Below are 26,401 nucleotides of genomic sequence, written 5' to 3'. Positions count from 1 at the left end.
CCCACTATCAGACGGCCATATTCAGAGCCTGAGGCCTGCCCACCAGGGTGACCCAAATACAGCCACATGATTTATATCTCAGGACACACTAAAGCCTTAGTCTGTTAGAACACTTGTCTGCAAAAAAGAGTTTTTCTAAGACTTTCCTAAAACAAATTAATTTTTATTTGAAAATGAGATCTTTCCAGAAGATCAGTTAAACTAAACTAATTATCTGGAAGTCTTAATGGTGAAGGAAATGGTTTGAGATTAAAAGAGGTAGGACTGCCCTAGCTGGTATAGCTCAGTAGACTGAGTGCCAGACCTCGAACCAAAGGGTCGCAGGTTCAATTCCCAGTCAGCACACATGCCTAGGTTTCGACATGTCCCCAGTGGGGAGGGTGCATGAGGCAACCACACACTGATGTTTCTCTCCTCTTCCCACCTCCCTTCCCCTCTGTCTAAATAAAATAAAATCTTTAAAAAGAAGTAGCATGAAAAAAAGTAGCATGCATTTCTATTAAAAACAACAATAACAACAAACTGCTGGTGTAGCTCAGTTGATTGAGTGCTGGCCTGCGAACCAAAGAGTCGTCAGTTCAATTCTCAGTCGGGGCACATGCCTGAGTTGCAAGCCAGCTTCACTGGTGTGGGGTGTGTAGGAGGCAACCAAATATTGATGTTTCTCTCCCTTTTTTTTCTTCCTTTCCCTTCTAAGAATAAATTTAAAAATATTTTTTTAAAAAAGAGGCAGGACTTTCAGCCAAGATGGAGGCATAGGTAATACATTTTGCCTTCTCACACAACAAATTTAAAAACAACAAATAACCAGAACTGCTAGAAAAGTCAAACTGTATGAATGTCCAACAACCAAGGAGTTTAAGAAGAAACATTCATTCAGACTGGTAGGAGGGGTGGAGGCCAACTGCCAGGGTGAGAGGACACATGACAATGCTGCAGTGACAGGGTAGGCAAAGCAGCTGGTGGACTGGGTGGTCCCACATTTGCATATGGATAAACCAGGAGGAACAAATGAGAAGCAAGAAAAACAACACAACCCAAGACTTCAGCGCAGGGAAAAAAAGCCTCAAAACCTCAGACTGAAAAAACCTGTGGGGGCTGCAGCAGCGGGAGAAACTCCAGCCTCTCAGGAGTTCACTGGAGAGACCCACAGGGTCCTAGAACGTACACAAACCCACCTACCCAGGAATCAGTACCTGAAGGACCCCATTTGCTTAGGGGTAGCAGAGGAAGTGACTGAAAGCCAACCTAGAACTGAGCAAATGGCACTGTTCCCTCCCAGACCCCTACCCCATATACAGCACCACAATGCAGCACCATAAGTTGCCCTGTCCTGGAGAATACCTAAGGCTCCGTTCCTTACTACATAACAGGTGCACCCAAACAAACAAAAAAAAAACCATGGCCCAAATGAAAGAACAGATCAAAGCTCCAAAAATATAATTAAGCAAGGAAAAGAGAACCAACCTATCAGATGCAGAGTTCTAAATACTGGTAATCAGGATGCTCACAGAAATGAGCATGGTCATAAAATAGAGGAAGAAGTGAAGACTATGCAAAGTAAAATAAAGAAAAATATACAGGGAACCAATGGTAAAGGGAAGGAAATCAGGACTCAAATCAACAATTTGGAGAAGGAAGAAATCAACATTTAACCACAACAGAATGAAGAAACAAGAATTCAAAAAAAATGAGGAGAGGCTTAGGAACCTCCAGGACAACTTTAAACGTTCCAATATCCAAATCAAGGGGTGCCAGGAGGAGAAAAGGAAGGGCAAGGAACTGGAAACTTAGTTGAAAACATAATGAAGGAGAACTTCTCTAATCTGGCAAAGGAAATAGACTTCCAGGAAGTCCAGGAAGCTCAGAGTCCCAAAGAAGTTGGATCCAAGGAAGCACACACCAAGGTACATCATACTTACATTACCCAAGATTAAAGATAAGGAGAGAATCTTAAAAGCAGCAAGAGAAAAGGAAAGAGTTACTTATAAAGGAGTACCCATAAGACTATCAGATGATTTCTCAAAAGAAACCTTACAGGCAGAAGAGGCTGGAAAAAAAGTATTTGAAAATATAAAAGGCAAAGATCTATGTCGGAGATTACTCTACCCAGCAAAGTTGTTATTTAGGATGGAAGGGCAGATAAAGTGCTTCTCAGATAAGGTGAAGTTAAAGGAGTTTATCATTACCAAGCCCTTATTATACAAAATGTTAAAGAGATTCATCTAAGAAAAAGATGATCAAAAATACAAACAGTAAAATGACAACAAACTCACAGCTATCAACAACAAACCTAAAAACAAACAAACAAAAAACAAATTAAGCAAACAACTAGAACAGGAACAGAATCACAGAAATGGAGATCACATGGAGGGTTATCAGTGGGGAGGGGGAGGAATCGGGAGAAAGGTACAGGGATTAAGAAGCATAATGGTAGTCAGGGGAAGGTGAAGAATAGTATAGGAAATGGAGAAGCCAAAGAACTTGTATGTACGACCCATGGACATGAACTAAGGAGGGGAATGCTGGTGGGAGGTGGGGTGCAGGGTAGAGGGGAATAAAGAGAGAAAAAACATGGGATAACTGTAATAGCATAATCAATAAAATATATTAAATAAAAAGAAAATGAACAAAAATCACCAAAATACATGCATTATTACTAATAATTAGGTACAGAATTTATGTTATATAAATTATATAATTTATATAATTTAACTTATGGATATAACATATAATTTATGTTTAAGTTATATCCAAAGGAACCCAAAACACTAATTGGAAAAATATAAGCACACCTATGTTCATTGGAGCGTTATTCACAATTGTCAAGATATGGAAGCAGACCAAGTATCCGTCAGTAGATGAGTAGATAAAACAGTATGAGACATTTACACAATGGAATACTACTCAGCCGTAAAAAAAAAAAAAAGAAGAAAATTTTCCTGCTTGGGACGGTTTGGATGGACCTGGAGAACATTATGCAGAGTAAAATAAGCCAGTCAGAGAAAGACAAATAAATACCATGTGATTTCACTCATATATTGTACCTAATGAAGACAAACTGAACTAAGACACAAAACAGAGACAGACTCACAGGTAGAGAGCGCGATGACAGTTAAGGGCTGGGGTGGAGGAGGAGCTGCTGGAGGGGGAGCAATTGAGCAAAAAGGAAAAAGGACTCATGGACAAGGACAACTATGTGGTGATTGCTGGGGGGGGGGGGGAGGGCTGGTGTAAGGAGATTAAATGGTAATGGGAAAAAAAAGGAAAGTGTATGAGCTAAAATAAATAAAAGTAAAAGAGAAAAGATGTGGCCAATCACTGTTGGTAGGTGTGACTTTAGGGGGGGGATTACTGGTCAAAATTTCCTAAACAAACCTTAAAAAATTAATTATAAAAATTTAAAGAAATAATTAAGGATATGTGCTATGAATCTGTTCAAGGTTACTAATCACAGCATTACTTATAACAGGGAAATACTGGAAACAATTTGCTTGTTCAACAATAATGGATTAAAAATTGTACAATTCCAAGAAAATACACAAATATTAAATGTGTATATTTACTGACATGACAAGTGGTTTGTGATGTCCTGTTAAACAAAAAAGTACATTATCACGTATATATACTATAGAATAAAAGTTATATATATATAATTGCATATATGTTTATATATGATTTACGTATATGTCTCTGAGTTTTTATAAGCCTATAAAGATATATATATAACAATGCTTACATTACAGTGACGGAGATAGGGGTAATTTTTCATTTATTCCAACATGAAATTCTTCTAAAATGAATACGTATTATTTAGAAGGCCACCTATGCCGACACAAGGAAGAGAGAGGCAAAATAGGAAGGCAAGTTCTACCCATGGATCTATGCTATTGCAGAGAGAATAACAGAAAACTATTCCTGGGGGGGAAAAAATGGTAAAGGATCCAAGCCTCTCCACCATCTATTACAGTGATGATAAAAGCTAAAAAGCTTAAAATGCAAAAGCTGTTCCTAACATTGAATGCTATATTTATTAAAATATTAAGTCATGCTCACATTGCCTCCTCCTGACACTGGTAAGAGGAAGGGTTAAAAAAGAGGCTCAAGAAGGCACCTAAAAAAGGGGGTGCATATGTGTGAGAAATAACACACTGGTTCAACTTTTTCTCCTTTCGGTATCTTTAATCATCTTCTAACATATCATAGAACTAGCTATCTTTATTGTTTACTGTCTTTCTTCTCCCATATTCTTTTTTATTTTCATTTTTAAAAAGATTTTATTTATTTTATTTTTAGAGAGGGGAAAGGAGGGGGGTGTCTCTCATGTACCCCCCACTGGGGACCTGTCCCACAACCCAGGCATGTACCCTGACTGGGAATCAAACCGGCGACCCTTTGTTTTACAGCCTGCGCTCAGTTCCCTGAGCTATACCAGCCAGGGCTCCTCCCAGATTCTTAATGGCAAGACTCTTTCTCTATTTTGTTCACTGATGTATCCCAAGGAACCAGAATAGTGTTAAGTACGTAAAAGGTCCTCTATAAATACTAGTTAAATGTTAAATACTTTTTTTACCCTGTTACCCTCTCCATCCCACTCCAACCCAGCCAGCCCCCCATTCATCAGTGTCTCTCATACTAACCATACTCATAGGAAAATAACTGAGGCTGGGAATCAATGGAGGCTCTATAACAGAAAGTGAGGAAAGAGGGAGGGAAGGAGAAAGAAAGGGAAGAAAGGCTTAAATTTATAACCTTACCTTGGTTCCTAACAATCCCATCTTAAGTTTCTACCTTTAATCTCCTTTCTAAATTCCCAATTCCTCCCAAATTCTTTGTCTGGTTTTCTTCTGTAAACTTAGCAATACTCCCGGTCACTTGGACGATAAAATAAACTTAAAGAATAATAACTGAGCCCTGGCTGGTGTGGCTCAGTTGGTTGGAGTGTCATTCTGTAAACCAAAAGGTCATGGATTTGATTCATGGTCAGATCGGGGCACATGCCTAGGTTGCAGGTTTAGTCCCAGTTTGGAAGCATATGAGGGGCAACTGATGGATATTTCTCTCTCTCTCTCCCTCCCTTCCCCTCTCTAAACATGTCCTCATGTGAGGATTAAAAAGAAGAAGAACTGAAAGCTGTAATCAACTTCAATGGAAGGCAAAACCTAGAAACTGTCAAAGAAACATCTGTGTGTCTCCTTTCTTTTTTCCCTTCATACCTAAGACGCTTCAAGGAGTGATCTACATTCCCTCTACTTCTTTATTTACCATTTACACTTCAACTCTTTTTAACCCTTAATGAATCCTTGCTGCTTCTTACTTACATGACCATTCTATGGCCCACTCCTTCAAAACATATTTATTGAATACATACTATGCGCTAAGCACTGATTCAGCAGTAAACACAAGGTCCCTGTTCTTATGCACTTTGAGTAGAGGAGGAAGACTGACAGCAACAATGGTAAGTGACGAATGATGAATATCATGGCAATAAATCATACAGCAGATTGATATGACCTGTATAAGGAACTGAAAAGGCCTCCCTGAAAATGCAATGTTTAAAAGGAAAGCCAAAGGGTAGAAGATCAACAGATGAACGAGAAGTGGAAGAGCATTCTAGGAAAAGGAAATAGTGCCTGCAAAAACCTGAAGGACAAAGAGTACAATGCACATAAAGAACTGAAAGAAATTCAGAATGGCTAGCCTTTTGGTACAGGGAGGGCCTTAAAGGCATATTAGTCTAAGATTTCATTCTCTGGACAAGGAGAATAAGGAATGACACAAAACCCAGATTTATGTTTTTTGGAAAATCAATACATTTTCCTTACTGCAGTCATAGTAGAAGGCAACAAGAATGGATATATAGATGATAGAGATGGGCTCTTGAAACTTGATTATTTATGAAAAGAACTTCATTATTACCTCTTTGTTTCTTCTCAGACACCTTCAATATACAGTACTCTCCTCTGCCACTGTAACACTAGTCTTTCCTCAACTCTCCTAGAAACTCTCCTGGGTGACTTCACCTATATACTTCACAGGTACCCCCTTCATAATGTGATGATGACTTCCAGACCTGCAGCCTCAGTCTAGATCTCTGAAGGCCAGAGCTGTATTTCCTACCATTTATTAGACATATCCACCTATGCAATGTTCTATGACCAAAACCAAACACAAGATCCAGACCTCACAAATTCGGTATTTTCTAATTCTGTTAATGGCACCAGTGTAGTCATGCAAGCCAGAAATTCTAAATGCCACTGATGATCTGTTTTTCTACCATTGATCACAAGGAAATTTTGATCATCTCTTAACATGATTAAAATCCATCCTTTCATTTCATTTCAGTACCAGTGCCTAAATTTGTACTTGAATAAATTTTCATCTGGATTATTCAATAACTGGTCCTTATACTTCCAGCAACTTTGTCTAATCCTCTACATCATGAAAGAGTCCCCCCAAAGTGCTTCCTCAGTTTAAAGGAAGAAGTACACATTCTTTGACATGACACACAAGGTCTACTATCTGGTCCTTTTCTGCCAGAAAATAGCCTATGTTCTCCATCTATGAAATCTCTGCCAGGTTTGGTTACCATGAACTTGGAAAGCAGATGCTTTCCAAGCACTATAATGCATCCTTCAAATAGTATCGTGGTTTCTCAAGCTGCCAACTGTGCACACTATTCCCACAGCTTGGTATATCTTCCCATCTTACCCACCTGGAAACCACCCTGCATTCTTTTAACATGCATTTACTGCCCCTTCTTCTGTTATTCTTTCCAGGTTTACATCATAGTTCTCTCTTCTCCTATCCCCCAATAAAAGAAGAAATAGACATTTCTTCTAATTTACTACAGCACTTATCAAATTATGACTGTTTACATGTCTGTTTTCCTGACTAAATTATGTATTCCTTTTTAACAACACACTTTTTCTTGTGTTTGCATCCCTATAACCTAACATACAGTAGGAACTCAATAAATATTTCTTTTTAAAAAAGATTTACTTTTAGAGAGAGGGGAAGGGAGGGAGGAGAGGAGAGAAACATTAGTGTGTGGTTGCCTCTTGCATGCCTCCAAGGCCCACAACCCAGGCAGGTGCCCTGACTGGGAATTGAACCAGTGACCCTTTCACAGGCCAGCAGTCAATCCACTGAACAACACCAGCAAGAGCTCAATAAATATTTCTTAAATAAGTGAATGCTTACAGAGTGTTGTCATGCATCAAGCTCTGTCTTTATAGAATGGAATCTTGGAATATACTTCAAAGTGCCTTAAGCCATCCAAAAATTGTGAGTCTGGCTTTCAGGAGAGAAAAGCGTATGTAAAAGAGGGACTCACTACAGCAGACCCAGTTTATCAAGCATCCAGAGGAACCCATATGATAAGACTACACGACAGATATTTCTACACAAATTATAACATTATTTACAATTGCAATTTTTTAACTGGAAACAACAAATATGAAACTTAGAATAACTAAATGAGAGTTTGTTCAATGGATCTTTTTAAAATGATATTTTTGAAGAATATTTAATAACCAAGGAAAATGCTGATCATTCTAAACTAGAAAAAAGAGCTATTATCAGGATACCAATTTATAAAAGCCATTTTTAGAAACATATTGGTATAAAAACATTTAGGAAGAAAGCCTGAAACAAACTATATTAAATCATTAACAGTATTTATCTCTGGGTAATCTTCTACAATTAATCTCACCACAAATATCTACTGAGCATCCACCTGTCTGCTATTGTTCAGTAATAAGCAAGAGATATTTGTTTCTGTCCTCCTGGAGCCAAACTATTATACTTTTATAATCAATCAGAAAAAGCAAAACAGGTTAGGAAAAAAAAATAGAAGGGATTGCCCACTCTTTATTTGCATTCCATGTAAGATAAAAATGATTCCTAGAACAACTCTGGAATCTAGGGTAGGAACACTTTTGATACAAATACTTGGATAAAGACCACCCAAATATCATGTTCTGTGATTGTAAAGTGTATTATGATACAATAATTGTCTAGATCACTGGGGACAGAAGGTAATACAGACACTAAATCTCCAGACTTCCGGTTAGCAGATTTAAAAATTAACAATAATTATAAATAAAATTTACTCAGTTGATTCTTCATCTATCTTCAACCACATTTCTTTCCTCTTTTGTTTCTTCCCATCCACTATTTCTTATTCTTGCCCTCAGTGATTCACCCCATATGAAAAAAAAAGCTTTATATTCCTCTTCTTTCAACCAGGGCATAGCCTGTTTCAGACTGAGCTTTCCCGTCTTGGGGATTCTCAGGAAAGACGAGAGCCTCAGAGGGGATCTGTGGTCTTAAAGAACATAAAAGTAATTCACAAAGAATCTGAAGCTGTAGTCTTTTTAAAGCTCCTGCTTTATAAGGTATCTCAGGTGTAAAAAAAAAAAAAAAAGAAAGAGAGAAAAGTAGAGATAATACCTGATTAGAACAGTGACAAATTTACCTTCATGTGTTTTTCACTGTAATTATGTTACTAGTTTATGTCACTGATTGAAAATACTTCTAAAACTTCCTAAGGTTTTCAGCACATCAGAAACACAGTGATAAATAGCAAATTACTCTAACTGCTCTGAGCTTATTAAAAACTTCAACAGTGTAGCTCAATGGTACATGTTTTCAGGCATATTAAAAAATAAATATTAACTGACAAACTTCCGTAGGACTTAGAGTGCTGCAAATGGATATGCTATGAAAGAGTTTTCCAGAAATATTTTTTCTTAGTGGACTCAAATAACTGAAACGTGTAATAAAGTACATATGCAGGACATCACATTAGGCATTACAGGAACACAGAATATTAAATGCTAACCTAGTGTTTTTATGTTAAAAGCATATGCCCACAGAACTAGGTGATATAATTACTGATATTTACTTTTTCATTCATCAAATTTTAGGAAGAGCTCTGTTTCTAGTCATAATTCTAGGTGCTGTTAGACACTGAACAGTGAAAAAAACATAAAAACTCTTATCCTCATGGAGTATGTTAGTGGCTTGAGATGGATAATAAACAAGAAAAAGTAACTAAAACATTATTATAAATGGTGATAAAGAAAAACCAAAAAATAAAGTAGGAAAAAAAGATGTAGAACATGTAAAAGCAAGTGGGGAAGACAGTAAGTGTGGCTATCTGAGGAAAAACATTCTGAGGAAAAGGAATAGAGAGAACAAAAGGTCCAAAGGTGAGAATATGATTATCATGTTTAAGGAAGAGCAAGCAGGCCAGTGTGGCTGGAACAGAATCAAGGAATGGGGAGAATAGCAGATGAGGTTGGAGAGAAGGGATGCTGGAGCTTCCTGGAGAAGCATTTCAGCAAGGCTTTCATGGGCAGGAAGTAGAGCAACAGGTTTAAATGAGGATAGGAGGTGATTCCAGGTAATTAGAACACAGGAAAACAAAAGACAAGGAACCAGAGCTGAAGATGTTTAGGAATCAGAAGCTCATCTGGTGTATGAATACACATGTAGAGGTGAGGGAGCATGAATGTGAGGGAAGGGGATCATGGGAGAGAGGGTGGTGGTGAAGGTGGTATATAAATATTCAGTCTTTGATCCTCTGTTTAGAAACTGTGGAAGAGCATCATAGGGTACCAGGGTGAAAGGCAGGTATTAGCTGCCCCTTTAATATAACTCTTTTATTCCCTGGCAAGAATAAAATCCTGCTCCAGAGAGCTGCTTTAAGTTGTTATATTTTTAAAGAAAAAAGGGAGAGGTCTTGGGATTTTTGTAGGGAAAACACATATACATAGTGAATCATAAGACAAAGATGACTAAAAAGTCAGACTGAGAAGGCAAATAGGAATTTCAATTTTTTAAAGAGCATTCCAAAAAATAACTAATTCGTGGATAAACAGCTGAGATAATTATCTCTAATTCTATGTAAAGAAAAAGAGGATTCTGTTATAATTATCCACTTTGAATTCAAAGGTATACAAGGCAAAATCTGGGACCTATCTCACAATTCAACACCCTGTATCTAGAATAGTACCTAGTACAGAAGATTCAAATGCCTATTTAAAGAATTGAAAGCCTTACTGTCCACCCCAGTAGGATCAAACAGTGCTAAAGCTGTCATAACACCAACTTAAATTGTTAGTACATATTAACAGCATACTGAACAAAAGTAGAAACGTAGGAAGAGTGTTTTCCTTCCATGTTACCCCTTGTGCAAAACAACATACCCCAGAGGAGTCTACTGGTTAATTACCCATATGACATACAAGGCCCTTTGAGCTATATGCAGTAGTGTTGCGTGGAATAATGGGACATATATCATGACTAAATCTAATAAACAATGCTGTTGCAAAATTAAATGAAGTTTCCCTAAATATAGCCATATGAGTTGAATTAATGCTCCCTTTTTGAACACAGAACCAAAAGCATGAGGCGATCTGAAACAATCTCCTTCCTCTTGATCTTTACAAACTTAGTGGATTTAGGGAATTGGGTTTTCATCTCTATGTTTTTTTAAATCCCAAATTAAGAGTAACTCACCCTCATCAATTTGTCTCAAATAATGCAAAAAGCACAATTAAAAATAGAGCAACTCTTATGTACGTTTGGTCATGAGATGTTATAAATCCCAGAGAGAGAACATTATAAATTCCAGAAAGCAGGGGGGAAAAAATCATCAACCAGATACAAATGATGAAACTTCTACCAGGAAAAGCATCTTTCTGTATAGGATAACATTTGCGCTCACGTTGTTTTGACCCAATACTAGACTGTGTAGTTAAAACTGACAGGCAGGGTTTTATACTTTAAAAATTAAGCTTCTTTGTTTTAAAGTGTTTTTCTAAATGCCAACACCGGAATATTGATATTTTCTCCCGTCTTCCATGAAAACATTTTTCCATGCCACTACTAGAATATCCTCAAGTGCAACTCCGTAAGTAGATTCAACTCCCTTTAATACCATAAGCAAGCATAGAAACGCCTTTATACCACAAAAAAGCACAACAGTGGTTTGCAAAGTGAAATTATTTCTGCTTCTTGGTAGCGATTTGAGCAAGCAATGCACATTGGGTGTTTTGAACCGAGTAAACGGCACCCCGGCCGCTTCATCTCCAAGATGCAACAATAAAAGCATGCTCCCCCTTACACTTCGCCAAAAAGTGGCCCTCTTCCCAGGAGCCCTTGACCACAGGAAAAGAGCCGGGTTCGGGGCCGGCCTGCCTCACCTTATAGACGTCCCCATAGGTGCCACTGCCGACCCTCTGGACGAGCTCGTAGTCGTGCTGCGGGTTCCGCCTTAGGATGTCCGCGGCAGGCCGCAGCGGGGCCTCCATCTTCGCCCAGCGCCCGGCCCCTGCAGGCTCAGCCTGCGGCGCCCCGGTTCCCGCTAACGAGGACAAACTGCGCCGCTTCCCAACATGGAGCCTCAGCCTTCAGCTCAGCCTGCAGCTCCGCCTGCACGAGGGACAAGTAAAGGCGAGTTGGCGCCGCTGTCTACGACCCCGAGCGGCCCAGCCCCCTTCCCTTCCGCCCCGCCGGGAGCCGCTGACAAGCGGCTCAGGGAGGGTCCCCGGCGCCCCGCATCCTCTCCCGGCCGCAGCCCTTCCTCTACTCCGCTGCTGGCGAACTGTCCGGCCCAACCTCGCCGCCCTCCGGGGCCTGGGGACGCCTCGGTACCTGAGTGGGACGGGCCCCGCTTTGTTGAGCACCGCGCCCGAGACCTACTTCCTCGCCGGCGCCTGCGTCCTACGTCCCGGCGCCTGCGTCCTGCTTCCCAACGCCCGCCGGCCAGCCAGCCGCTCCAAGTCCTACGCCGCCGTCTCCTGTTGCACCGCTGGTCCTCTCGCAGGCGGCGGCGGAGGAGTGTACGGTCGCCGCTGCCGTCGCAGCACGTTCCCACCAGGGGCTGCGTCACCAAGAGACACGTTCCCGGTCAGCGTGGGTCGGCGCCCGTCGGCCTGCCCGAGTACGCTGGCCGTGGGACCAGAGTGCCTCCCTGAGGCCTGGTCGGGGCACGACAGCCTCCCGGGCGCGCCCCTGGCCCGGCACGTCTTTTAAGCGCCCAGGCTCTGCTTCCCTCTCGCATAAATAGGGACCCCCTGGGCATTCGTTGGCCGACGGGCCTCTGCTAAACAGCCCCCAGATTCACCAGGTAAACTTAGTGACGGGTAGAGGGAGATGGGTGGGCACGAGAGCGATGGGAACACAGCCCTCCCATTTCACGGAAAAGGTATGTACAGGGCACTGGGCCAGGAGTAACCTGGCATTGGGGCGCTGGGAAGGAGGTGGGGGAGTGCCAGGTTAACTTAAGTTGCGGCACACCCTACTGCACCTTCCTGTTTTGCAAACTCTTCCCAGCGGTACCAGTTTAAGGCTGGACTGCACACCTGAACAACCTGTCTTCTACGGAGTTTTCCCGAGACATTTCTGAAAGCTTGAATTCCTAGGAAGTCTCAATGGCCCTTATTCCTGTTGGATACGTGCGCTCTCACCGCAGCTATTGCCCTTTGGTTAAATCAGAAGTTCAGAAGCTAAAATGAAGGACCACCGCAGCCTGGTTCTGGCTCCACCACTTCTTCAGTATACAATCTGGGGGAAATGGTCGGATTTGGCAATATCTCACTATCCTTATCTGCTGCTTGAAAGGGATTATTAGTTTTGCACCTGACATCCGAGAAAGTGTTGCAGGAGTGTCCAACCTTCTGGCATCTCTGGGCCACACTGGAAGAAGAGGAGTTCTCTTGGGCCACACATTAAATACACAAACACTAATGAAAACAAACAAAAAATATTTTAAGTAAATTTACAACTTTGTGTTAGGCCACATGCATAGCCATCCTGGGCTGCATGAGACCCCTAGGCCTCAGGTTGGACACCCTTGCTTTTTACAGGATTATAAAGAAGGGTAATCAAATATAAGAGGTTTTAAAATACTTCACAATGCACAGAATATCAAAGATATTTCTATTAAAGATAGAAAGGAGTTCAGGGAATAATTTGGCTGGTATCCCACAAACTGTTTTGCGTTTTTAGTTCCAGTCTTGTTATGAAGGTAGAAACAAATTTGCTGGATTTATGTATACTGGCAAAGTTATTTCTAGAGCCCAGTAGAAGTTTTGAAGAGAAAAGCCAGACAACACTCAGCCAACACATTTAGTGACTAAGTTCCAGACATTGGCTTGTGGCTTCAAACATCCAATTCAAATTGTGTAATGTAGAAATTAAATTCGCACCTTAACAGGACAGGGTATATGTATTTTCTTGTGCTCCATACACAAAGGGCACTTATTTATGGAATATAACTAAGCTCAGACTTACATGTTCTATGGACAAAGCCTATGTGTTTGCTGTATTGAAAAAATTGTCGAAGAACAGTTCCTTCTTTCAGAGCTTCTTGGCACTTGTTTTGGTGGGCACATACTTTTGGCTTCCATGACTCAAAATCTTTTCAAATGTTCTGTTAGTATCCTAGTACTTGTTAACTGTCATAGATTCTTTTTTTCTCCTGTGATCCTATAAGCATTGATCCTTTCTCTAGTCTGAAATTTATTTCTTCTTGATTATTCATACCTGCCTTATTCCACAGAGAATTTGAGGCCTTATACAGAAAATATGTACAATAACACAACATAAAAATAAGTAAATGAGCATAAGGGTATGATGTTAAAGGGAGGGGAAAGTAAAATAGTGGAACAGTGTAACAAATTAGCCAAAGAAGAAGATTTTATAGTGTTTTTGAGACCACAATCAAGAGAGAGGTATATTTTTCCCCAATACTAAGACTTGAAAAACTTTACCTCATAAGTCTTCATAAAGTAGAAACTTTGAATTCAGCTTGAAATAAGGATAGTATCCTTCTAATCCTTCAAGCATGTCATTCTTGAAACACAATGTTTGATATGAATTAAGCAAAAGAAAATTTGAGATCATAGATTTCAACAAGACCCTGGAAAGAGGATACTTTACGTTGCCAGTAATGGCAGGTCCATATGCTTTAACCATTCACTCAGAGGTGGATAGCATGAAAAGAGTTGAGATTCTACATAGTAGTTAAAAAATGTGTCTGCTGTAATCATTATTTTACTTGTATCACAATTGATGCAAAGAGGATAGCATTTGCTTTATACTAACTCCAAAAGAATCTTAAGGATTTTTAAATACTTACTGGTTCCGTTTGTTTATTTTAATAAGATCAGTGAAGTCATACTTTTGGCTTCCATGTTACATGGTTGTAAAGAAATTCAAATTCAATTTCCATAAAATAAACTACAGTGTGTAAATTTAATTTTATATCCTAAATTAGGTACCTACTTTCAAGGTTGACAGGTATAATTATAATATTATATTATGTAACATAATAATATAATAACAATTATAATAAAAATTGTAGCTAACAGGTATTTTTAAAAACTACCGAGTTTTATAATGACAGGGTATAGAATAAAAATAAATGTGGCTTGATAGTCCCTTTATCCCAACCAAATTATCTTATTTTCTTAGTGTCTTCATAACATCTGATATATAAATATATTCCAGCTTTTACTCTAATCTATATAACAATCCATAATGGTTTGTTTTGTGCTTTACAGTGTTTTTCCCTTCTTTCAAAGTTTTTTAGTAAAATGCATATTGTAATCTGTGGCCTATGGTTTCAACTTCAGCCAAATCTGAATTTTCAAAAAATTGGAGACATAAGCATTTTCCAACTTCTATGTAGGTAAGGTTTACAATTTACTATGCAACACACAATAGCTAATTAAAACCCTCAAGTGTGGCAGAACAGAGCATGAGGACAATATTTTAGTCTATGGAACATTTAAACAATATAATCTCCTGATGAGTCTTCCAACATAAACTACTTGCAAAGTGTAACTCAGTGTGGTTGAATTTGTTGTTCTATATGTTTGTTAAATATAAATCAGTTAAATGTTGGAAGACATCTGCCATAATTATGATTTGGATTTTCAAATAGCCACGATTTCTCTTACTAATTGGAGCCAGTTTTCTGTGTGACAAAACCCATGTTCTCAAAGTACATATAGGAGAATTCTATTTTGTTCTGGATAGCAGTAGAATGTACTGTATCTCATTCAGAATCAGTATCAGATCACTAGGATGGGAATATTAAAAAAAAAGAATTGAGAAAACAGTGCACATCCTTTTATCCAGCTTGAATTGCTCATCTCATGTGTTAAAATGCTGTTTCTCTCACTCTGATCCCAACATGATGGTTTTAAGGTTTATAAGAATTGATAGCAGTGCTCCTGTGTTTCACTCAGAAATTGGTTCTGTCCACAAATACAATAACTAAGATACATATTACAAATAACCTTATGTTGTTCCTTATCAGTTTCCTCACATCATGAGTATAATGTTCAGAAATGGTGCCTGAAGTTTGCTTACATCTCACATAGACTAGTATTCTGAGAAACTAATGTAGAAGATGCCACAGTACCTGGCTGTGGCCCTATCCTACAGCTATACAACTCTTCCAGGATTCTAATAAGGTCTCTTTTTTCCTTGCTCTTTTAGGGCAAGGATAATAATGTCTCCCCACTGTTGCTAGTAGTTTCAGGGTGCCTCCCTAGCCCTTGTTGGTCCCTTTAACCCTGTTCTCATTTTTATAAATAGCTCTTTCATTAGCTTCTCGTTCTGTGCTGCCTCTTTCTTGCCAGAATCCTGATTGCTGGAGGAGCTGGAAGTAACCTTAGGAAAGAAACCCTTGCTTTCTGGGATGGTATTACTCACATATCTGATGATTACCTGTATAAAGTATTTGTCATGGAAAATGGAACAATAGTATTTCAGAGCATGGAGTCGCATCATAATTACTCAAATAATTATCACTAGTGGCATGTGATGTAATGCTGCATCATGTAGAGCATAGCATTGGAAGATCAACCTCTAGCACTTGGCCGCTTTGACAGTGATGATTGCTAAAACTGGTATCATTTGCTCTGACTGCTTCTTTGAGAATACTTGTGAAAAAAGACAGAAAGCCTTGAATTCCAAACTGAACGCAGGAGTAGAAAATCAGAATTTTTTTGACAGCTTAGAAGAAATCTATATCTCTTACTGCTGCAGGCAGATATGGCTGAGGATCAAGCCCAGGGCCTTATTGTAAAGGCTACACACAGAGTTGCAATGTCAGTTGAATGTGAGACCTAGATCTGTTACGTGAAGGTAAGCACACTAGTAGAGTAGAACTGGGACCCTGCTACATGAAATGGGGGCATTTGGGCCAATATGAATGAGGATGGGAACTCCGAATAAGAGTTAGACTTCAGCATAGCCCTGATGGAGAAGGACAGGACCTGTTCTTGAAACAGAGAGCTTATGCACTGAAAGAATTATGAGATTTTCCAAATACTTACCTAAAGTTCAGATTTAATTTGTTGATTTGAGCAACTGGCAATTCTGAGGTGGTTACTTGAAGCTAGTAAGTAGTCTTTATGCTGAGATGCCAGAACTTTCCTGTCATGGTATAGAGGAAAAAAATCTTAGATTCAAGGAGATGGAAATGTTGGACTTCCTCTAGTATGTGTATCCTATTCAGTTATGCTCTATCCATTCCATCCCTAGGAGGACCCATAAAATCTACTTTTATCAATGCATTGGGTAAAGAGCCACAGATATTGAAAATTTATCTCATGGCTGTTCTTAGTTGGCTGGAGATGATGATGGAGATGGCATAATGAAATTGGGATCCATGATTCAGTCAGAATATTGAGATCCCAGTGAAGGCCAAGTCAAGGATTCTTAACTGTCAAAGACATGTTCAACACAATTACCATGATAACCCTCAGGAAGAAGGAATGAAATCAGGGTGTTTGACTACAAGGATTTTTGGTGGTGGTCTGTGGTCACCAAGTCTCTAGGAATGAATAAAACTAGCAGCCTACTTTACTGCTGCTTGACATACTAAGCAGAAAAATTCTAGGTCCTATGAGCATAAATGTAACTGAAATCACTGTAATAAAGATTCAAGACTTAAATTCTTAACACGTATTTCCTAGACTAAAGCCAGTTTACAAACTGGAGTCCCTTATTTGAGAAAGAGAGGCCAGGTTCCACTGAAGACGGATTCCACAGTATAGCCAGGTATAAACAGTGAATCTCTTCTGAGACAATGCCAAAGTTACTTGTGACCTTTTACTGGGTGATTGTGAACTGAGGGATGAGGAATTCTCACATCTTCTAGAGAATAATAAATACTGGCCCTGAGTATTAATTCCTGCAACTCAAAATACCAGCAAAATTCCAGTGATCAGAGTTGAGACTTAAGATAATTCAAGTGTAGTCTTGGTTCAGGTCTGTTTCATAGTGGATACAGTGGGTCTGAAGAACTATGTGGGGTTATCTTTCCAGTCCCAAAATGTAAGTGAGAATAGCTAAATTGAGTAGCTGAATTCCTGCTTTAAGTTTACATAGAGGAAGGGCTATTATGATTGGAAGGACCATGTGACACAACCCCAGCTAATTTATGCTCCCCTGTACCAAAGCAGAAATTAAAATTAAACTTTACCAGTGGGGGAATTTCAGAAATGTGCCCATGGAATTAACTAATCTTGCTTCAAATCCATCACTTAGCAGCAGCTAATTTGAGCCCTGACCGGGTAGCTCAGCTGGTTAGAGCATTATCCTGATAAACCAAGATTGTGGGTTTGATGACCAGTCAAGGCACATATAAGAATCAACCAATGAATACATAAGTGAGTGGAACAATGAGTCCATGTGTCTGCTTCTCTTGTTTTAGAATGGATATGAGGGGGGGACCCCCTCTAAAAAATGGAATTTATTTATAAAAAATTGTGTATTTATTCTTACATGTTTAAACTTCAGCCACCTTCAAAACACTCTGCATTTGATGCGATACACCTATTGAGACTTTTTTCCAGTGCTCAAAATAGTTTTGAACTCATTGATTTTGATGCCTTTTAGTGCTTCTGCCTTTTTTTGTTTCACCTCTTCTACATTGGCAAAAGATTTCCCTTTTTTCATCCTGGGAAACAGCAAAAAAAAAAAGTTGCTCTGGTCAAAATCAGGTGAATAGGGAGGGTGAGGCACAGAGGTCATGCTGTTTTTGATTAAAAAATGCTGAACACTCAGCTCATTATGGGCAGGTGCACTGAGTGCACTCATAAACCACCCATCATGAATGGACAAACACATTTAAAGAGTCTTCAAAAAAAATTCACTGAAGCCAAACACAGCCTCTTACAACAACACCAGCTAGTGCAGACAGGTTCCTAGAACACTCACCTAGCAGAGGAAGCCTGCACCACAAGGGGACAAGCCTCCAGAAGATAATTCTGGGACAAATATATATATATTTTTAAAAAATAAATATACAGATTATATATATATATAAAAGAGTAAATTCTGTATTCTTTTTTACAGATGTTTAGTATTCCATTGTGGAGAAGTATTATAATGTACCACTTTCCTATAAATGGACATACAGGTTGTTGCCAGTATTTTGCAATTACAAAAAAATGTTGCAGTTAATAACCCTTATAGAGCAGTTGTTTTGGGGAATCTACTATACTCTTTAACTCATATGTATATGTAATATATAATATGTAATGTATAATATATAATATGCAGTGTGTAGTATGTAATATGTAATAATTCTTCCTTTCTATATAACTGAATGAGGATGTGAATGCCCAAGCAGCCATCTTAGATTACGCAACAGAAGTTCCAAGTTAAGGTTGAGAGAAAGTATAAACAGCTTGGGTTCCTTAGGGTTTTGAAGCCACCATATTAGCCCTGGACGGCTTATGCTCAAGTTATTTCATGAGAGAGAATTATCTGTTTTAAGCCACTAATTCTTTTTTATAGCAGCCAAATCTAAATCCTAAATAATTTAGCTCATGATGATGTCAAGCTAATGAATTAGCTACCACAGAACCAACCTACCCTCAAAAACAAATATATACCAGTAAATGTCCTTTTTGTCTAAACCATTTAGGGTTATAGCCAAAAGCATTCTGATAGAAATATTTTTTTCAAGATTGCTAGCTGTAGAGGAAAGAAGCATATGGACGCATCACTTATGAGAAACTCTTGATTGAGAGAGCCCTTTTCTTATGATGTGGGGAACTGAGCATGGTGAATAAACCAATGGAAGAAACATAATTGAGGATACAGGAAGGGGAGGGAATAATTTATAAGGTAACATTCCAAAGGAGCCAGGAAGAGAGAGGACATAGAGTACTAAAGTGCAAATGGAAGAATAGCTCTTATTTTTCCTTTTTAAAATTTAAAGTAAACCTGACCTTGACTTTTTAAAAACAGCCTTATTGAGAGATAATTCACTCACCATATAATTCATCAAATTAAATAGTATAATTTAGTCCTTTTAGTATAGTCACAGAGTTGTGCAGAATTGATTTCACAATTTTAAAACATCTTTTTCTACTTTCTGACTTAGCAATTTTCTGTGTTTCTTTTGTACAGAGGAACAGATACACTTATTTTTCATATCCTTTCTTATAGAAAGGAAAAGTATTTGCCCTTGGGTTTTTTCCCACTTAGCATTGTATTCTATATCAATCCATAAAGTTCTGTATTCTTTTATACAGATGTTTAGTATTCCATCATAGAGATGTATTTTAGTGTAGCACTTTCCTATACAGGGACATGTAGGTTGTTGCCAGTATTTTGCAATTACAAAAAAAAATGCTACAGTTGATAACCCTTATAGAACAATTGTTTGGGGGAATCTACTGTACCCTTTTACTGGTTTTTACCTGAAAGAGATTATCAGTCTGGAATCTGAGCTGGAAATTTTAGCCAAGAAACACAGGAACAGAACCCACTTCTTTTTGTACTATGAGTTTGGTTTGTAGGTTCAGTGTTGAGATCGTTTCTGTCTTTCTGTGTTGTTTCATTAGTTGGTAATGCAATTCTAATGAGCACACTTTGCTTTAAAACTATAATGTAAACTTAGTTTAAGGAGTTCACAGTTCTGAGGTCACTAGAACCATTAGCTGAAATATGGAATACATAAAATTTGGCAGTAATAGGTAAGACTTGTTGATTTTGCTGTGTTGGTAGCAAAACCAAGTGACGATGACTGCAGGCAGCTATAAATTCAGCTGTTATGATCATTCTCTCTCAAGAGAGTTTAACACTAGAAGTATAGGTTTGGGGATCATCAGGTCCTGTATGAAGACACCACAGTAAATTATACTGAGAGAACATAGAGGGAGGAGTTGCTGATGACTAGGAATAAGCAGAAAGCAAGGACCTGGTGGTTAAGAGGCTAGCAGCGGTCAGCCTCCCAGGCAGAACTGATCTGTGGAATGTGGGAAACAACCAAATGCAGGAGAAAACTGTGTAACAAGGAGAGGAACGGGATGTTGGTATCTTTGAGGGTCAAGTAGCACAAAGGGGCAGTGTTTCTAGGATACTAAAAACTAAATTTGTAGGCAGAGAGGAAAGAAATCAGTGAAAAGGGAGAGATTGAAAATACTTTTTAAGAGTATTTATTACCTTTTGCTTTCCCTTTAAAATTGTCTGCAACCTTTTGTGCCTGCCAAGGCTTACCTAGACTATGTAGTATGAATTTACTTCAAATATTTGCCTATATAAATCCGGATTTTATCTCTACAAATGTAGTGGGGAATTTCACCAACTAGACATTTAGTTACAGATTATGATGAATCTTCGGTTTTCATTTATCTTGATCTTCTTGTTGTAATTTTGCTAGCCCAATTTTAAAAGACAGGCCTGTTTGGTAGACAGATGCAAAATGCACAATACTTATACTCTGGTTTCTCTTCAGATAGTATAAATCTTTCACCTTTTATAAAATGCGCAATACTCTCCTGACTACATGATGTTGCTTTTAAAATGGGGGGGGGGGGATGGTGCCCAGTAAACAAATGCAGATCAATTTAACTTCTTTAGCTGTATAAATATTGCCAGCATGTTTGTACTAATATGTAACTGTTGTAGGAAAACAAGTATTTGAACAACTGGTATAATGCAGTATATGGTTTGTGTATTTCTGTGACTAGATAATGCTGTTAAATTCTTTGAGCGTGTGCGAGAGAGGGTGTTGTTTATTTGTGTGTGTGTTTCTCGTTCAAAATATTGCAGTGCATGTCTGTCACTGTCTTCACGCTCTGGGGGTGGGCTGAAGTAGGGAGGGTGTGACGCTGGTATTTGTGTGAACTCCAGCTTTTGATGCTGAGCTTGGTTCATCCGTTCTCTCCTCCCTTCTCCTCCCCACTCCTTCCCTCCAGCGCCACAGCAACATCCTCTGAGTCTGAGCGAACTGCGCCCAGCTCGGGCACACAGTCTCCCACTGCCAGCAACCTGCGGCCCAGGAGAAGAGCGAGCGTGGTGACAGTGCCTCACTGCCACGAGTCCCTGGACCATCATGGCTAAGAACCGCAGGGACAGAAACAGCTGGGGTGAGTAATATATGGTGACTTCTGCAGCCTGAATGGTACTAGCCTTCTACTTTCTACTTCTGAAGAAGAGGAGGGCCAAGGACTGGCATCCAAGGCTGGGAGACGGCCAGGGCCGAGCTGCTCCCTGTTGGGCCGGAGGAACCGTGGCAGAGCGGTACCCACGTAAACCGAATGGTGCTGTGGGCGAGCGCTGCAGCTTCACGCAGGCTTCTCCCCGACTCCCCTAGTGCACCTCTTCCTAGCATTTGGACAGCACCCACCGCGAACCTCTGGGGACTGGCTGGTTCCGCTTTAGCTCTAGGTTGGCAGGAAGGCGATGAGAGCGGGCAGGGGTCTGTTGTTACTTGGTAGGGAGGGGCAGGGCATTGGGGATCCTCGATCCCCCACTTCATGGGGAGCTGCGAGCTCTTGTGCCCTGCCGGGCGCGCTCCAGTGGTGGGTGGTGCTGGAACAATGAAGGAGAGTGAGCCAGGCCCAGTGAGAGCGTTGCAGACCAGAGCAACCCAGGAGAAGGGACGCCTGCTTGGGGGTGCCCCAGTGCTGCAGTGCTCGTTTTAATTTAGGGATTGCTTGGAGAATTGGGGGTGCAGGGAAGAAAAGTTGTGATTTACAGCCTTCTGCCCCACCCCAACCTGGTACCCCATTCAGGGTGGCATTGTTCTTTGATTTTACCTTTTGGAGATATTGGGCTCATGATTCAGCACCAGGCCGAGGGGAGGGGGAAGGAGTGGCTAGGCCCAGTGGGTTCACGCTGTGAGTGGGTGGGCGGTGCTCACGCAGGCGGAGAAGCGAGAGCGCAATGATGCAGGAGAAATCGGGGCCCCGCCCACTCGGCTGCTCCGGACTTGGTTTAGGATGCTTAGTGTGGGCCGGTTAGGTGTCTTTTTCTGCCTTGGACTCCCGATTTTTTAGTCCCAGTACTAAACTCGTCACTGTATGAGAAGCTAAAGTCCTTTAGGGCATTTTATTATCTGAACCAGAGATCTCCAGTCACTGTGGGTTGGTGGGTATAGAAATATGTTGTTCATTAGCTTTGAATTATTATTTTTTGGAAAGTTTATGCCCACTCAGTGTTTGGAGCTCCTGATTCTCTTCATGTTTCATTGAGATCTATAACTGTCCATAAGACTAAGACATATAAATTTTAATTTTAATTCATTATTTTGGTGTACTTTTATCAAAAGTCCTTGCTCATATTGGTCACAGGACCAACTTAACTCCCAGGAGAAAAGGTTTACATGTAAGAGATTATCCCAGGTTTGTGGTAGATATGGGATGTAGTAAGGGAAGTCTATCTTTAGTTATCTGAATTTATTTTTTTTAATTTTTAAAAAAATTTTATTCATTTATTTTTAGAGGGGAAGGGAAGGAGAGAAGGAGAGAAACATCAACGTATGGTTGCTTCTGGTGCATTCCCTGCTGGGAACTGGCCCTTGCTGGGAACTGGCCTGCAACCCAGGCATGTGCCCTGACTGGGAATTGAACTATGGTTGCTTCTGGTGCATCCCCTGCTGGGAACTGGCCCTTGCTGGGAACTGGTCTGCAACCCAGGCATGTGCCCTGACTGGGAATTGAACTGTGATTGCCTGCTTTGCAGGCCCGCGCTAAATCCACTGAGCTACACCAGCCAGGGCTAGTTATCTGAATTTAGAAGAAAGTGGTTCCATTTTACTGAAATCACCAAACCCCCATTTTAGTAGGTGTGACTATTGCAGTAACTCTTGTTTTCTTTGCTTCTTCTGAAATATGGGTGAGCATTTTCAGGGTAACCCCTTTCTATGCCTCCTCTTGGCTTCTAGAAGAAGAATTTCTTGAACACTCAGTTAAGGTGTGTATATTCAAGTTAGTTTTGGTCTTGAACTTCGCTCACCATTGACTCCACTCTGTTTGGAGACAGGCATGTGAAAATTTATGCTGAGGGTTAAATTTTTTCTCCTTGATGAAGCTTTGGAACATTATTCTTCAGTATTTCCTTTGGTCACAGATCTTTGTTTAGTGGAGGGTGAGTCAGTCTCTCTCTCTCTCTCTCTCTCTCTCTCTCTCTCTCTCTCTCTCTCTCTCTCTCTCGGTTCTCCAAAGGGATTTGCATAAAAATCACATTGGGAACTTATTAGAAATGCAGATTCCCATGTCTTCCAGCCAAAACTTTTGAATCGATATGTCTGAAATGGGGTATAGGACTTTTAATTAGCATCTTAGGTATTTGAGAAGCAGGTGGTCTTTGGATGTTACTTTCAGAAACACTATCATTATTTATATTTGATAGAAACATAATTCAGACAGTTTACCCAGAAGACACCAAGAGTTTTAGCTCAAGTGATGAATTAAGAAAAGAAATAACAGAGTCACTATATGTTCACTGGAAATGTTCACAGAAAGTAAACAGTAAAATTGTGGAGTCTTACCTTGATGCTCCGTGAAAATGGTTTACTATGTTTCTTTGGTGTAAAGTACATACAACATAAATGACTTAGAAAATGTAACATATAGATTAGGAAACAGGGGGTTTTGCCAAAGTGTTAGCAATATCTATCTTGATTCCATTTTATTACTGGTACCTAGTAGAATCCCTAATAAATAGTAGGCATTTAATAATACCGATAATAGCTAATACCATTGAGGTAGGTACTGTAACCCTTATTTTACATATTAAAAGTTAAATAATAGAGCCAAGATTCCAATTCTGGCAATTAGATTTCAGATTCTCTCATCTTTACCACTATGCTACACTGCCTCTTGATTGAGTGGATAATATCTTCCCCATTAGATAGAACTACAGTTTTCAAGGCACATTCACATGCATTACTATATTTGATCTGTAGCCTCTTAAGTTGGCAGGACACGTTTCCTGTTGTACAAATGAAAAAACTGAGTCTCCTATCTGTTAAATAACTTGGCAAAAGTAACATATTTAGCAAATTGGAGAACTAAGATTAGAACCTAGGAATGTCTTCTAATTTATTTTCTATAACATGATGCTGTGGAATGTTTTATAAGATAATGGGGAATAGTATGAGGGGAATAGATAGAACAGGCCTTTGTAGAAGCCAGAGGTCTCTGATGAGAAAAAAACTTCAGGTGATAGCTACAAAAGGCTGACCTTATCATCTACCTAGATGAATATTTCCTAGACAAGTTAGAAAGGCAACTGCCAATAACAAAGGTAGACTATCCAGAATTGTAATATATAGTAATTTCCAAGAAATGGTGAGAAAGATATTTGTAAAATCTATACAGGAAACCTAAGATTTAGATAAAGGCTCCCTATAGGACCATATGACAAGTATTACTATTATTTGAGTGGCCAGAGACCTGGTAGGTTCTACAAGGACCATGGAAGCTAGAAAGCAGTAAAGCATCTCTGCTCACCCCCAGAACTAGGGGTGATATTTGAGGACCATACCCAAAGGTACAATTGGGAAGCAGGTTTATGAGTAGGACTGAGAATCTCATCACCTGTACTTAAATCTACACTGAACTAGAAGTTGGGATAAATTTAAGCTTTTAAAAATTAATTCCTTGCCCTGGCTATTGTAGCTCAGTGGATTGAGCACGGGCCTGCAAACCAGAATATCACAGTTTGATTTCCAGTCAGGGCACATGCCTGGGTTGCAGGCCAGTTCCCAGTAGGGAATGCATGAGAGGCAACCATACATTGATATTTCTCTCCCTATCTCCTTCCCTTCCCCTTTAAAGATAAATACATAAAATCTTTAAAAAAATTAATTCCTCAAAGATAGGCATTATCCTTATTTTAATATATAGGGAATATGAGCTCAGAGAGCATGAATACTTTGCCATAGGTTCCATAATTTTTATGTTATAGATCTAAGATAGAAATTTTAAGTCGTTTGCTTCCCCAGTTCATGTGATGAGGACAAGGAACTACAACAGTATGCCGAAAGGTACCACAGTAAGCCTATCTAGGCTTGAGCTGGTGTAAGAAATCAAGGCTCTATAAATTTGATCACCTTGGACTAGAAAAGAAGGCAAAAAGTGTGCTAGTGTGAAAAGTAAATGGAACAGATGACTATCAGGAGGCAGTAAGTAGCCCAGTAGGCAGTATTTTAATGTTGGGCTTAGAGCTCAAGTAGTACTGGAAACAAAACAGAAAATTCATCCTTTTTTTTGTTTATTTGTTCTAGTTAATTATAGTTGCTGAAAAATTTGGGATACCACATAGGAATTTGAGTTTTCCACAACATAACAAACTGTCAGTGCAATATTGCTTTATTGCACTAAAATGTCAGCTTCTTCTGCCCTTAAAGAAAAACTATCTTAGCTTTACAGTATGTATAGTAAATATTTATTTGTTGAAAATCAATTTTTAGATTTGTTTTTTAAGGAAACATTAAGAACAAATTTTCTAGTTTTACTGAGAAATAATTAACACCTTAAATCTATTAGAACAGTCATTATCTGTATATGTTTAAGTTGTATAATATGACGGCTTAACTTACATATATTGTGAAATGATTACCACATCCATCATCTTATATAGATACAGTAACAAGAAAAGAAAAATACTTCTCCTTGTGCTTAGAACCCTTAGGATCTACTCTCTTAACTTTGTTGTACATACTTGTATATCATACAACCGTGTTAAATACAGTCACCACGTTGTACATTACATCCCTAGTGCTTTTTTACCTTATAAATAGAAGTTTATACCTTTTGACTACCTTCCTCCAACACCCCCTTCCTCCAACCTCTCGCCTCTGGTTATGACCAATCTGATCTCTCTCTCTACAAATTCAGTGGTTTTGTTGGTTAGTTGGTTGGTTGGTTGGTTGGTTGGTGAGATTCTGTGCATAAGATCATACAGTATTTGTCTTTCTTTGTCTGGCTTACTTCGCCTTGCATAATGCCTTCAAGGTCCATCCTTATTGTCCCCCACATAGTAGGATTTTCTAGTTTTCTATGGCTGAATAATATACATATATACAAATCACAACTTCTTTATCCATTCATCCATCAGTGGATACTTT

The 26,401-nt window shown here is 39.4% G+C and overlaps 2 protein-coding genes across 3 annotated transcripts in view; one reads left to right on the top strand and one right to left on the bottom strand.

The window, feature by feature from the left end:
* The window catches only part of MAP4K5 (mitogen-activated protein kinase kinase kinase kinase 5), a 103,666-nt gene extending 91,811 nt beyond the window's left edge, over window positions 1-11,855 (bottom strand). The window contains exons 1-2 of the mRNA XM_053670017.1: window positions 11,665-11,855; window positions 11,214-11,442 (exon numbers count right to left, since the gene is read on the bottom strand). Of these exons, the coding sequence (XP_053525992.1) occupies window positions 11,214-11,321 (108 nt within the window). The 5' untranslated portion in view covers window positions 11,322-11,442; window positions 11,665-11,855. The remainder of the gene's footprint in view (window positions 1-11,213; window positions 11,443-11,664) is intronic.
* Window positions 11,856-11,929: 74 nt separating this feature from the next.
* The window catches only part of ATL1 (atlastin GTPase 1), a 64,909-nt gene continuing 50,437 nt past the window's right edge, over window positions 11,930-26,401 (top strand). The window contains exons 1-2 of one of the 2 annotated variants that reach the window (XM_037155702.2): window positions 11,930-12,139; window positions 21,243-21,413. In XM_037155702.2, coding sequence (XP_037011597.1) covers window positions 21,380-21,413 — 34 coding nt within the window. In that variant the 5' untranslated portion in view covers window positions 11,930-12,139; window positions 21,243-21,379. Of the gene's footprint in view, window positions 12,140-21,227; window positions 21,414-26,401 lie in introns of those variants that run through there. The other variant, XM_053670016.1, reaches the window with a different exon arrangement.

Source organism: Artibeus jamaicensis, unplaced genomic scaffold (genome assembly GCF_021234435.1).
Source record: "Artibeus jamaicensis isolate MK-2021 breed Jamaican fruit bat unplaced genomic scaffold, CSHL_Jam_final contig_548, whole genome shotgun sequence".
Taxonomy (NCBI): domain Eukaryota; kingdom Metazoa; phylum Chordata; class Mammalia; order Chiroptera; family Phyllostomidae; genus Artibeus; species Artibeus jamaicensis.
The sequence above is the reverse complement of the archived record's forward strand: the minus strand, read 5'-3'. Positions and strand labels throughout refer to the sequence as shown.